This window comes from Haliaeetus leucocephalus, unplaced genomic scaffold (assembly GCF_000737465.1).
Source record: "Haliaeetus leucocephalus isolate CR32 unplaced genomic scaffold, Haliaeetus_leucocephalus-4.0 Scaffold143, whole genome shotgun sequence".
Lineage (NCBI taxonomy): Eukaryota > Metazoa > Chordata > Aves > Accipitriformes > Accipitridae > Haliaeetus > Haliaeetus leucocephalus.
Genome location: NW_010972579.1, coordinates 683,020 through 696,432, shown reverse-complemented (window position 1 = coordinate 696,432; position 13,413 = coordinate 683,020). Strand labels below are relative to the sequence as shown.

General features: G+C 48.1%; 2 protein-coding genes across 5 annotated transcripts in view; one reads left to right on the top strand and one right to left on the bottom strand.

Annotated features, from left to right (window-relative positions):
• The window catches only part of TMEM41A (transmembrane protein 41A), a 2,540-nt gene extending 362 nt beyond the window's left edge, over positions 1 to 2,178 (top strand). The window contains exons 2-5 of the mRNA XM_010561277.1: positions 68 to 221; positions 525 to 686; positions 1,231 to 1,369; positions 1,711 to 2,178. Coding sequence (XP_010559579.1) covers positions 68 to 221; positions 525 to 686; positions 1,231 to 1,369; positions 1,711 to 1,931 — 676 coding nt within the window. The 3' untranslated portion in view covers positions 1,932 to 2,178. The remainder of the gene's footprint in view (positions 1 to 67; positions 222 to 524; positions 687 to 1,230; positions 1,370 to 1,710) is intronic.
• Positions 2,179 to 3,735: 1,557 nt separating this feature from the next.
• The window catches only part of MAP3K13 (mitogen-activated protein kinase kinase kinase 13), an 84,415-nt gene continuing 74,737 nt past the window's right edge, over positions 3,736 to 13,413 (bottom strand). For 2 of the 4 annotated variants that reach the window (XM_010561154.1, XM_010561157.1), the window contains 5 exons: positions 12,659 to 13,397; positions 11,147 to 11,217; positions 8,352 to 8,649; positions 7,560 to 7,657; positions 3,736 to 6,658 (listed from right to left, as the gene is read on the bottom strand). In XM_010561154.1, coding sequence (XP_010559456.1) covers positions 6,478 to 6,658; positions 7,560 to 7,657; positions 8,352 to 8,649; positions 11,147 to 11,217; positions 12,659 to 13,397 — 1,387 coding nt within the window. In that variant the 3' untranslated portion in view covers positions 3,736 to 6,477. Of the gene's footprint in view, positions 7,658 to 8,351; positions 8,650 to 11,146; positions 11,218 to 12,658; positions 13,398 to 13,413 lie in introns of all 4 variants that reach the window. The other 2 variants (XM_010561155.1, XM_010561156.1) reach the window with 2 other exon arrangements.

Below are 13,413 nucleotides of genomic sequence, written 5' to 3'. Positions count from 1 at the left end.
GGGGGGGGCGGTGCGAAGGCGAGGCGGGCCGGTGCTCCCGGTCTCCCCGTGTTCTTCCCCGCCCCAGGCCGCTGCGGTTCCCGTCGGACCTGGAGGAGCTGCGGGAGCTGGCCGAGGCGCTGCGGGACTACGAGCGGCAGCACGGGGGCGCGGCGCTGGCCCTCTTCTGTGCCGCCTACCTCTACAAGCAGAGCTTCGCCATCCCCGGCTCCAGCCTCCTGGTACGGCCGCCTGGCGGGAGGGCGGCGGCGGGGCCGGGGGGGAATGCAGGGCGGGAGCCGGTACGAAGCCCTCAGAGGGGCCCTTTGCACCCAGTCCCGGACCAGGACCTGCCTGCTGGGGCAAGGTGCAAGGTCGGTGCCTTGCTGGGTGAGTCACAGCTCTGCAGGGACAGGAGACGGGTCTGCCCGATGCCTTCGAGAAGCCAGAGCGGCTGAGGCCGAAGGCAGCCAGGCTGAGGGGACACGCGTGTCTGCGTGTGCGTGTCCCCAGGCTCCCTCTCACTCGGTGCTGTGCCCTGGCAGAACGTTCTGGCTGGAGCGCTGTTCGGGCCGTGGACCGGGCTGGTGCTGTGCTCAGCCCTAACGTCTGTGGGAGCGACCTTCTGCTACCTGCTCTCTGGTGCGTTCGGAAAGCAGTTTGTCGTCTACTACTTTCCTGATAAAGTGGCTCTGCTGCAAAGAAAGGTAAGCAGCCATGGTTCTGCAGACGCCCAGAATGGCCCCTGGGCGAGGCTGCCTTTTTCGGTTGACTTAGTAAGAAAATGAATACATGCAGGGGATGCCTCAGGTCGGTTAAGGGCCACCTCTGACACAATCTAGGAGCAGACTGCTCTCTTGGGAGCAAGGCTGTTTGCAAAGGGGGTGCATGGAAAATCCCAGATCCCAAGAAAAATCAGAAGTAAGATAATGGATTAATTGGGAAGCCCCTGTGCTCAAGACCTGCCTCCACCCATCCTGTGCTGCACTGTATGGCTGGAGGTGGCTCTGCTGGTGACTTCCCAATCTCTCATTCGGGTTAGATCCCATTTTCATCACTTGCATGGAAGGACCTGGCTCACCATTAGGCTCCCGAACATACATACATAAAGCTGCCACTTTTCATCAGTTCTGGACCGATGCTATGTTGCAGCACGTTAGAAGAAAACTTACATTCACTTTAGTATCGTGGCCATTCAGATGTTACTGCTGTCTGAAGAGCAGAAATAATTTGGAACGTTTCTCTTGGCAGGTAGAAGAGAACAGGAGCTGCTTATTTTTCTTCTTGTTGTTCCTGAGGCTGTTCCCCATGACACCAAACTGGTTTCTGAATCTCTCAGCTCCCATTTTAAACATCCCTGTGTCCCAGTTCTTCTTTTCTGTTCTCATCGGTAAGGCCTGGGGAGGCTGTCTGAGGGGCAGCGTGACATTGCCTCTCTCCTTGTCACCGAGCCTCAGGTAGCATACTGAGCTGGGGAAGGTAGAGCAGCAGGGTCATAGCTGTGACTCTGCCCCATTTAAATGTTTGCCTTTGTGCTGCCCTTATAATTGGAGGTCTTGGAGCATTCTGCAAATATGTGTGTGTTGCCAATGCAGTTTTGAATCACACCCCGTTATTTCTGTTATGAGCGCAGACCCCTGTGTCTGGCCTTGGGCAAGGACATGTTTGAGCTAATTTTACCTGGGTGGGATGCTAACAGGCTTTTTTTTTTTTTCTCTCTGATTCTTCCAGGTCTTACACCGTATAATTTCATCTGTGTGCAGACAGGAGCCATTCTGTCACAAATCACCTCTTTGGATGCCATTTTCTCCTGGGACACGCTGCTCAAACTGCTTGCGATGGCTGTGGCAGCATTGATACCAGGGACCCTCATCAAGAAATACAGCAAGAAGCACTTGAAGCTGGATGAAGACAAGCATGCTCAGTTACTCAATGGCAAAAAGAGCTTGTGATAGCTCAGGTGCCCCAGATGTTGGGGGACTGCCTCATAAAAGCTGCAGGTCTCTGTTCCTGGGGGTTATATTCTGCATGCTCACTGCCACCGTGGACCAAGGACAATTTCAGTTTTTAATCGTTCTTCTTGTCTAAGAGGAGGTGTAAAGTTCTTATTTTTAATGAATGTTTAACTGTGCATGTATCTGCACGGAGAGCGCTATACAGGGGCTTTGTGAACACTTCAGTTAATTTGCCTGTTTCCTTTAAATCAGCCTGTGCCTCCAGTGTAGCTGAGGGCGTTGCCAGCCCACTGCAAATGTATTAGCAATGGAAAAAAAAAAAATCAAGAGTATTAGCATCCTGTGAGGAAGGCAAATCAGAACCCCTTAGTTCCTCCCAGCTCTTGAACACAGGGGGGCAAGCACCATGCTCCCTGTGGTCTCCTTACCAGCCCAAGTCACAGGCTTCCCTTGGGCTCCTGCACTTCCTACCAAGTCCAGCTTTGTGAGCCCAGCTAGTCTTGATGGTGTGACTGATGTGGCAGCAGACAGCTGCTGCTCTGAGAGTGAGGCAGGCTGGTTTTCTGGCCAGTCTCATCCCTTGGCACCATAGCATACGGTGCTGTGTTGAGCTGCAACAGCAGCTATTTTTCACCACCACTCCAGTAGCAGCATTTCCCAGCTCTAGGCAGACCCTACTCCCTCCTCCCCCTGCCCTCTCCAAACCCATACTTATTTAGCATTTTTGGCCTAAAATGATGAACTGTGCACTTCTGTGCTGTTAGGTGCAGCAGTATAAGTACCAAGTTGAGAAAAAAGTAATGATGTTTCAGGGTCCCTGCACCTTCTGTAGGAGAGCTTGCACAGCTGTAGAAGGCTCTTCCTCTGTCATTCAGATGTTAAGCATACCGTGCAGCAAAATCGTTCAGGATTTGGGGCCAGCTACGAGCTGCTTGTATGTATTATCCATATGTCAGAACACACAAGATTGCTTCTGAGGTCTGTCAGTGGCTGCTCATCCCACAAAGACTAAGGGGGGGGGTGGGGGTGGATGTGCCTGGCTGATTTGTCCTTGAGAAGCACCCTTAAACCTACACATTTGCTCATGTATAACTAGATTTCCAAATAAGCAGGTAGGCTCTGTCCCAGTTGCTGCAGAACAGTAGCCCCCAAAGATGATACTATGCTCCTGGGTTTTTGGTATTTGCACTTCCTTGCTCTACTCTCCATGAATTTGTCCTCCACTCGGAGGACAAAGTAAACTTTCTGGCATGGAACGGGGCAGATGGGAGACCCCAGAGCACTCAGGAAGCTGACAGAGTGAATGTTCCATCCATTTTAGCATCCTCCCCACCAGCGGGGTTGGAACTGAGTGGGACAGCAAGGTTCCCAGGATGAGAAGTAACGGTTGCAGATTCAATCCCCCACATCACATTGCAAAAATCACTCATTTGACAAGAGCAAAAGCCAACACTTAGGGACACCTGGGTGCTTGGTAGGCTACATGTGTCTGACCAAGCCTCTGCCCTGCTACTTGGAACTCCCAGTAGTTCCAGTTCAGCTGTGTTCAGAGACAGGTAACAACAAGTTGCTCGCTACATCATGTTAGTTATCAAAAGGCTTCATGACATTATCCCAAAGTACATGAGAAACCATTCCCAGATCACCAGACAAGCCTGAAAAGCATTGAATTACACTGGCTTTTTATTCCATGCATTGTTTGCTTTGATAGTCGTTCTTGTTTCCATCACTGTACACTGTTCAATACAAAAAAAAAATCAAGTTTGTATCAGGAATCCACAGAGCAGGGAGGAAAGAGATGAACACTACTGGACAGGGCCAAGATGAAATGGTTACTTAACACGACAGTGGGAAAGGCAACATTCAGCTCTGGGAGAAAATCTAGGCTAGTGTTCAGGAGCTGTCAGCAGCCATGAGAACTGGATCAGGGTAGATGGGATGCTGAAAAGGGAACCCACGGTTTACTTCTGTCCTGCAAATGTGGTGTTACTGTGAGGAGGAAGCAGGCCAATTTACGCTTCTCAGCCCCATACCCTGCTAGGAGAGTAAGTGCGAGGAACCGCAGCAGAGGCGCCGACACAGCAATGTGGAGGTCACATCTATGTGCAATTCTGTGTGGGTTTCACTACAGAAAATGCCTATATAACCCCCTGCAGAACTGACAGCAACTGTCCCAGGAACATGGGGGGCTGCTGAGCCACCCCTGCCCGCACACAGCCGAGGGCTCGAGATGTGTGTGCAGGGGGAGGCTGGGATTACATCTCCTCAGGTACAGGGTTACACGCTTAGGCAAGGGGGGGGAACCCTAGTGGCAGTCCCAGAGGGATGCTGCATAGGAGGCAGCAGTTAGGAGGAGCAATGCTGCACTGTAACAGTGCAATGACCTGGGCATGTAAAGAAACTAGAGCTAAGTGTGGCAGCAGACAACCTGAAGGGTTCAGCTCTGTTTTTACAGGCTGCAGAATGGGCCAGCATGTCCCCAGGCAAGGACAGGGAAAAATCAGCACACACCCGGGACATCTGCCCCAGAAGGGTCCCAAAATCCTACACATCAAAGCTTCTACGCTTCTCTGCAAGCCCAGAGGAGCTTCATCACGTGGTGGAGGAGCTCTAAGCAAAGACCAGAGCTACCAAAACCCCTCTGGGATCTTTTTGTTAGGGACTGAATCATTGCAGACTGAAGTCCCTGCATGGAGATGCTGACAGGCCTGAGCCAGAAGCAGCTCTGCTTTGGGCCTGTTGCTGCAGGGCTGCCCTAGGACACCAGTGCTGCCCACAGGCAGTGGGCACCGCAGGGCTGTGGACTGGGTTGACATTGCACAGCCTGCAGGCAGCGAACGGACCTGCCTGTGGGAGCTCAGGAAGCCTGCCAGATCTGAGTGGCAGAGTCTCTCCAGGGGCATAAGGCCTAGCATCCTCTGCTGTGGGGGACATTTGATGGTAGTTCTCAACCTCTCTTCATGCAATAGTTTGGTCTTCCTCTTTGTGTGCGTGTTACTTGCACACAGTTCTCTACTGCTAAATTCCTGCACCGCAGCCTCCAGCCCCCCTGAGTAACCATCTGCACCACCTCTTCCACACCAAAACCCCTCTCACACCACAATGGCAGAGCCACCTCTGGCCCTGCCACCTCCTCCTGCCACTGGCCGAGAGACAGAGAACATCTGGGAGGAGAAAAGAGGGATGGGAAGAGAGAAGAAACAAGAAACAAGCCAGGAAAGAGCTTCACTCCCCATGGCATTCTGCCTGCACCCAGAGCTGAGTATTGCTGCTGCAGGCAGGGGTGAGCCGGTCATGCCCTCTCCTCTCCAGCAGCCTGTTTGGTCCTGCATGGGTGATCCACCATGTGGATCCACTGCTGGCCATCCCTGATCTCGTACCCGCTGCCCAGAGCAATTGCCCTCCTCTCCGCTTGTCCTTTTGGATGCTCTTGCCAGGGGGTCTTGTGACAGTTCTTCATCAATTCAAAAGCCACTCGCTCCCTGATCACCACTCCCCACCAGCTCAGGGGCTGCCAACTCTACCAGCAACAGGAGCAAATTGCAGCTTCGACCACAAGGAATATCACAGGACCCAGAAGGCTGGCTGCATCCATCCCTCTCAGACCAACCTTGACAGGTTCTCTGCCCTGGTATAACAGCATCCTTAGATATCACAAGAGGCAGCAACTACTGACAGCCACTGAGACCAGCTCTGCTCCCATCCCCCCCAGCAACCAGGGAGAAGGTAACATCACACAAACAGATTACAATTGTGCTAGCGGTGAAGCCAACCTTCTGATCTACAGAAATTATAATAAATAATAAAATAACATCATAACTTAAGATCTGTGTGTAGTCCAGCTACAAAAATTTAAAAATACGGGATAATTTAACTCATACAATACTGCTCTCTGTATAAGTAAGACATTTTCCTTCATTTTGCCATGAGGCTATAAATTACCACAGTTAAATTCAAACCAATATTTTAACATAAAATGTAAACAAACAAAGCAACAGAAGTACCTGTCCATGGTCCATTCCTGCCGTTCATCTCAGGCTGGTGTGCCAGTCTGCAGAGCAGCACCCAGCAGTGCGGCCGTGCACCACGCACACATGGCACAGTGGCGCCAGTCAGCACGCTAGGAAGGGCAGAGTGAAAGCTCTTGCAGGGGGGGACATCAACTAAGGGTGGGGGAAACGTGCTCTACCATTTTGTTCTCTTTAAATATTGATTTAAGAGAGTAGTGTTTGAAGGGAAGGCACTATGAGTTCTATCAGAAAACAAATTTTTGTCATCTGCCAATGCCTCGGCCTGTCACATACCAGTACTATCCTCACTTTCACCTGCAGAGTTTCAGCTTGAAGGAGAAACAGGGGCCTCAAGGTGCACCCAAGACACAGCTGTGCCACAGCCACCATCAAGATTCCCTGTGTGACCTGTTTTGCACAAAGCCTGACATGAAGGGCAGGCAGCTGTTAATGCTTTCAAGAATGTACAGTGAATAAGGAGACAGAGCAGGGGTGATGCTCTTATCTAGGCCAGTGATTCCCAGTCTTCCCCCTCAACACACAGCTCTCTGCTGGTTATCGATGCTGTTGTAGGCGAGAGACTGCTTCTCCAAGTCCAGTACAGGTATCTCCAGTTTCCTCCCCAGAAGAGTGCTCAGGCTCTGCAGGATGTGCTTTCCACAGTTTGCAAGTTCTTGCTTTTCCAACACTGATTTGATTGATTTCTTTGACTGACTGAAACAGACAGGAGGTAAGAGGAGGAAGTAAACTGGGAAATGGCACACTGTATCTGAAAGAGGTTTCCCTGCTCAACTGGAGGTCAACACTGCCAGACTGAAGCAAGGACGGTGTTAATAAGTGCTCTTATACCAATTCTCGAGAGGACGAGGTTAGAATACAATTGCAGGATCTCACAACAAAATGCTGATTAAAAAAAGAAACTAAAAATCCCTAAAATAAAACCCACTATTACATTCCTGGGGATGTATCGACTCAGAAGACCCTGGATGTTAGCACCTCGGTACCAATTTTCTCCAGGAACATGTCCACCTTCTGATTAAAAATGACCCAGCTGGTTATACTGAATATGCTTTGTTCACAGGTTACCCTATAAGAAGGTCTTTTTATGCTTCCTCACTTGATAAGACTGAGTGGTTTAGTTTGCTTGATCTGTCCTCCAATCTTCAGGGCCATGAGGCCTGGTCCCCTGTGAAAGCAGCAAGAGAATCCCCCTGCATTTGTACACAAAGCTGTCCAGGCAGGACTCCCAGGATGTTTCTCTGTAATGTGCTTGCTTTCTGAACTTTTTTTTTTTTTTTTGCAACAAGTCTGTGTGTCTATAAATACAATCCACTCTTTACAGTAAAAAGTGTTAAAATGTCAAAAAAATAAATATCCATGTTACAGTAACTAGATTATTCAATAAAATACATCCCTGCCATTCTTGATTGAAATGCTCAAAGAGAATTAATTTCATTTGGACATTTTCCAGAGATTCAGGTTATTGCAAATCACTCCTGGGGTGGGAAGGAGAAGCATCTTCTCTTCCTGTAAAGTGTGATGAAGGGGAATGAAGTGGAATCTCAGGGAAATCAAAATGCCAGTATCAGGAAGCTTTGGGGGAGATCTGTATTACCAAGTAGCAGAGCTGCAGGGCTTATTGGTCCTGACCGTGGCATCAGAACACTCCCCTTCAGAAGAGTCACAGTCTGATTCTCCAAACTGTGCTGGGTTCTGCAAAGCAAAAGGAAAGGGGAAGATTTGAGCAACATTCCCGCACTGCAGATCAACCACACCATCCCAATTTGTAACAGCAGAGGCAAAGGTCACCACCAGCAGAGAAGGAGAGACTGGCAGCACACAGGAGATAGCAACAGCACAGAATCACCCTGGAGGTCACTTGTCTCACCCCAACAAGGGGACAGCAGAAAAATATCTGGTCAGAGCACTACCAAACACAGACTGAGTTATGAGAAGATGGTGCAGCAGGCTCTGCCCTACCCCTCCCAAACACTTGAAAGACAATAAAGGGAAGAAAATCATTCTAACTTTGCTAGCAAGGCTGCTGATGGATAAGTTTGAGGCAGACAGTTTATATCCATTCCATTTAATTATCTGCTTTATGTGCTATTTTTTTATCCCACTTAATGCAACTGCAAACCTGATAGCCTCCCAATATCACACTCATCTTGACCGGCAAATTATGTTCCGCTTTCTTTGTGCTACTTTCCCCTGTCTACTCCTCCAGCCAAGTATGAGAAAGACTGGGTATTTAAGCAGTTGCTTTGTTGTAGAACATCTACCACAGCATTTCCTAGGCAGTCATCCAACTTTCTGGCCCTCCGATTCCTTTCCATAACATTTATTTTATTTTTTTTTTTTTTTTACTCAATAGAAGGAAGAGGGGATAACTAAACTTACAACTCACCTCACAGCTGTGTTCATCTGCACAAAGTTTGCCCAGAGACATCTGAGTCTTGACTCTCCGCACAGCACACTCTTTGTCTGAAAGCCCGTCAGACTGGGTGGAGATTTCAATGGGGATCTCTGGAGTCTGGGACAACATGTCCTCCAGCTTCTCAGCCAGCTCATCTTCCAGCTTGGTGGCCAGCTCATCTGGGCTGTTCGAATGATCACTTGTGTTTCCCTCCTCTCCATCTGACACAGAGAAGTTCTCCGAGCTGAAGGTTGAGTAGGACTGGCAGCTACTAATGCAGCGGTGAGGTCTGCAAACCAGGAGAGTAGTTCAGCTTGTAACACAGTGCCTCCAATTGTAGAGGAAAAGCAGTTTCCTGGGTGCTGTGTTCAGCTACTCTGCTACAACCGGCCTTGACAGACCCCACTCCTGGTGCCCACTCAGCCCTAGGTGAGCCTTTCCCCAGGAGCCCACTGCCAGCTAGAAAAGTTACAGCTTCTCAGTGGACAGGTTTCTGCGCACACTCTCATGGCACAGAGTAAGAACGAGCTGGTGAGCCAGCACAGCATTACAGCTCGAACATAGGGAACTCTGTTTCTGACAGGTAGCAAGGGTCAGCTTTCTTTCAAGACATACATCACAATCAAAATCCTCACATTAGCAGTGCAGTGAATGCAAAGTGACTGCTACATCCTTACATAGGTTCCCCCGGCAAACCTCTCATCTTCCTTTCTGAAGCATGCAATGCAGAGCAGATTTTTGCACCTGTACTTTTAACTGGCATCTTCAGCACAACAAGAACAGGGCTCACTCACTCTAACAGGCAGCCCAGGCTGCTTGGTCCTGTTCTCCCTAGCAGATGCCACTCAGGCACAGCGCACGCAATACTGCCTGGTGGCTTCTCCTCACTGGGCTAAGGGCTTGACCCTTCCAAAAATGTCTTTGAGCAAAACAGGTCCTATCCCTAGAAAAAAAATTTACATCAACTCTCCAGGAGCCTCTTCCCACCCTAAGAACACACCTTCAGCTGAGTCATAACTGATCTGCAAGGCTGGCAGCAAGAGCTCTGCAAAGTGTTGGGCTGCCTTTCACATCTTGGAGCTATAGAGATCTACCACCTTTTGAAGAATTTAGTTCAAGACCTGCATCTATAAATTAATCTGTTCTTATTTGGTCTTGTCTGTTGTATGTTCATACTAGCTGACCTGCCCTGGAGCCTATTTTTCTTTAACAGTCCTTTTTCCCCAAAGATATGCTGTACTGTAGGGTTCAAGCTAATTCAACGGGGAAAATCCACACCACCTGGCAGTGATCCCAACAACCAGGCTAGACTTTAGGTATGTGCACTCAGAAAATAAGCTCACAGTTACTTGAATGTGGAAATCGCCTCATGCCAGGATTCAACAGTAATGGTACAAAATATCAGGTCGCTGAAGATGCCAGAAGACCCACAACAGGTCATCACATTGAAGTCAGGAAAAGCAATTTGTTTTCTAAGTTAGTAAATCACAAAAGAAGCAACAATCACACAAGAACCGTATGAGTTAGAAAACTCATCCTGCCCAGCATTCTGTCTCCAACCCTAGGCAGGAAGCAATAACCTGGGAAAAGTATGAGAACAGGGTGTGCTGCAGACAGAGCCTGCTTTCTCCTGGCATATCTTCCTGGTTTGTATCATTTAGGAGATCAGACTTCTGAGCTGAAGCTCAAACCTGGATAACAGTGCTTAACAGCCACTGATGGATCTATACTCCATAAATTGAACAATTATGACTTGTTTACGTTTTGATTTCCACAGCATACCTTGACAACGAGCTCCACATCTGAAAATGTTTTGGATGGAAAAAGCACTTCCTTTTGTTCATTTTAAATCCCCTGTTTGCTTCACTAGGTCTCCCTAACATGAATAAATCATTCCTTGTCTATTTTCTCCACATAACTCACAATTTCACGCATCTCCAGTATTGCTTCTCCTCCTGCTAGACAAAGATTTCTCATGGATTTAATTTCTTCTACAGAAACCATCTCTAACCATTCTTGTCACACTTCTCAGTACCTTTTCAAATTCTACCATGGTCTTTGAGCTGGGGCAATGAAGGTGGCATTTAGGATTCCAGCTGCAGGTGTGCCATGGATGTATACAACAGCAGAGAAGCTTTTATTTTCTTCTCTGCTCCTTTCCTAACAACCCTTAACCAATTTGCCCACTGGATCACTTCTGCACTTCAAGCAGCTGCTTTCACAAAGCTGCAGCACCAATGCCATGATCTCTTTCCTGAGCACAGGACCGTAAAGACTGCTATTACACATGCTTAGGTAGGAACACTCCCTCAAGTCTCTTACTTTACAGGCAACACCGCCAAATTTGATCTGCTGTGTTGTCACCTAGATCTTCAATCCTACTTGAATTCCACTATGAAGACGCTGGAGTCAGCCCCACTGCAGCAACAGTTAATAAACAGCATTTGAAAGAGTTCACAAAGGGTGCCAAATCCAGTAAGTCTGATTCTGGTGAAACAGATGCAGCAGCTTATTTTTATAGGCTGAATAATGTTATCAAGTGCGATCAAGTTGTGCTACAAACAGCCTGCAGCAGAAAAGCTGTGCTGGAGATAACATCTCTAAACAGGCTGAAAACAGCGAGTGAACACGAGGGATCACTGAGGGCAGATGGGATGCACTGAACGAGATTCTGTTCTTTTGCCAGCACCTTCCACAGTTTCAGTGCTGGTTTTGCAGCTGCTATGACAGTTCTCCTCCTGAGTTTTGTCCCACCAAAGACAGATTAGACTGAATTCACCTTTTACCTTTGTCTACGAGGAAATTCCACTTCACTGTCTACTTCGCCCTCTTCCTCTTCTGAAGAGTCGTCACCACTCTGACAGAAAACAAGGATAAGAATGGTGTCATATTTGTGAAAGAACAAACATGCAACTACATGGTTGCCCCTTGGTCCTCCAGGACAAAGTCACTGTGTCAACGGGCTGCAACAATCTAGACAAGAAAATAACCTGCGTACCAGTGAAAACCGAGTCAGACATCTTCTCACCAGCAGATTATTTCAGGAGGTGTTAATGCTGCCGTTTCTGAATTTGGAGTGATTGACTTTGAAATACACTGGAGTACTTCAGCAGTCACTGAGTACATAACATTCTGGATTTTTACAGAAGCAACTCAAGTAATTAGTATCATACTGAAATCGACATAAATTATTGAGCTGATCTGGCACTCTTGGCTTTACGACTTCAACCCTCTTCTACATGAGCCCATCATAGAGCAGGATGGGGAACGACACAGCCTTTGCTGGTGGGTTTCACCAAGTAGGAAAACTTGAGTTTTGTTCCTTTCTCTACCTCAGTGAGCACAGAGCCTTTTATTCTCCTCCTCCCATCCAAATCCACCCCCTGCTCTCTTGGTTTTTACAGCCAGCTCCTATCCTATCCAACCTGCCAACCCCTTGTTCAGACTCAGCCTCTATCTCATCCCAGCCCCTTGTAATACGAGGTCCTCCTCCCTTCATTCTGGGCCCAAACCACACTCTTGGTCTGGTACTCATCCTCTTTTCTTTCACTTTTCCACCCAGGCCCAGTTTTCCTGCTCTTTGAACTCCGCTCAGACTGGTTCCTACTTCTCTCACCACCTGGATGGAAACAGGAGGAGTGAAGAAGAACTGTTTCTGTACAACTGTGCCGTAACACCTTTTTGACTCTTGCAAAATCTTCACAAAATACATGAGAACTATGACTTTCAGTTAAGAGGGACAGTTTCTGGCAAGTGCAGCAAAAGGCATGTTCCCAAGACCACGGCAATTGTTGAATTTCTGTTCTGAGGTGCAGCAGCACTACAGAGTCTCAATGAAACAGTTACATGATATTTAACATCACCAAAAGAATGCATTTACCCCTTCCTTTGTTTTGAGAAAGGCTTGAAAACATTTTGAGACTGTTTCAACAACAAAAATTCAGTAGACCAAGTTTCAGCTCAAACAAAAACTGGCTAAATTGCACGCAACAGAACTAGGCCCTATCAAAACTACATTTGACAACCCTCATTATACGCAGTGTGCTCCAGTATGCCTACAGTACCTCTCAATAAAATTGATTTTAAAAGTATGTCCAGATCACAGAGCAAAGTTCAGACAGGTATGATTTCTTTAAGATAAAGTTGTACATGTAACTCTACTGTTATGTGTGTGGGAAATATGTCTGGATATCCTATATCCAGACACCAGCCTTTGCTACACAACTTCTTTTGATGGAGAGGGAAAAGAGGAGTAAGCTTTGGGGTTTTTTTGTCCAGTCACTATGCTTTGTCCTTACCTTTTGAACGGGTCTTGCTTTGCAAGGTAGCACTGAGGAAGCCATGTGCTGGGGAGTCCCTAGGGCAGATGCTGACTTACAGCTGCTGAAGCCCCCTTCCTCCATGTTCTCAATGAACTGTGCATTTTCATATAGGGAAACAGATGTTGGTGATTGAGAATGGCTCATCCCTGTTTCAACAGATGACATCTGTACCTGACCACTGTCCTCTTCCCTGCACTGAAGACAAGAATTATATGGATCTGTTTTGCAACACTCCCAATGATCAGCTTTGCTTTCTTTGCTCTCCAGATTCCTTCGGCAATCTGCTTCCATTGCAGCGGAGATGAGATCAGGGCTAGAACCAGACATCCGCCTTTGCGCGTGGTTACTGAGAGGGCTCCGCAGCGCTGCTGCAGGGCCAAAGTACCTTAAGTTGTTTGCGCAGTTGGCAATATCTTGTCCGTGGGCATGAAGCCGTGAGTGATGGCCATGGGGATGGCTGTGGCCAGGTTGCTGCGGTAGGCCAGGATGATGAGAATGATTATGAGGTGGAGGTGCATCATCTTGCACTGGCTGGTTTTTCAAGATCCCTGCAAAATCATTGTAGCTGCCTTTGCTGTTCCCTCGGCGGTGACGTGGCTTACTGCGGTAGCGGCTTTTGCCACTCAGTGTTGACATTTTGGGACTTCCTGAGACTGGTGAGCCATTGGATGCTGCTTCTGTGCTGGGTATTCCCTCTGACTTCAGTAGATCTGGCCTAAGAGACAGTCAGT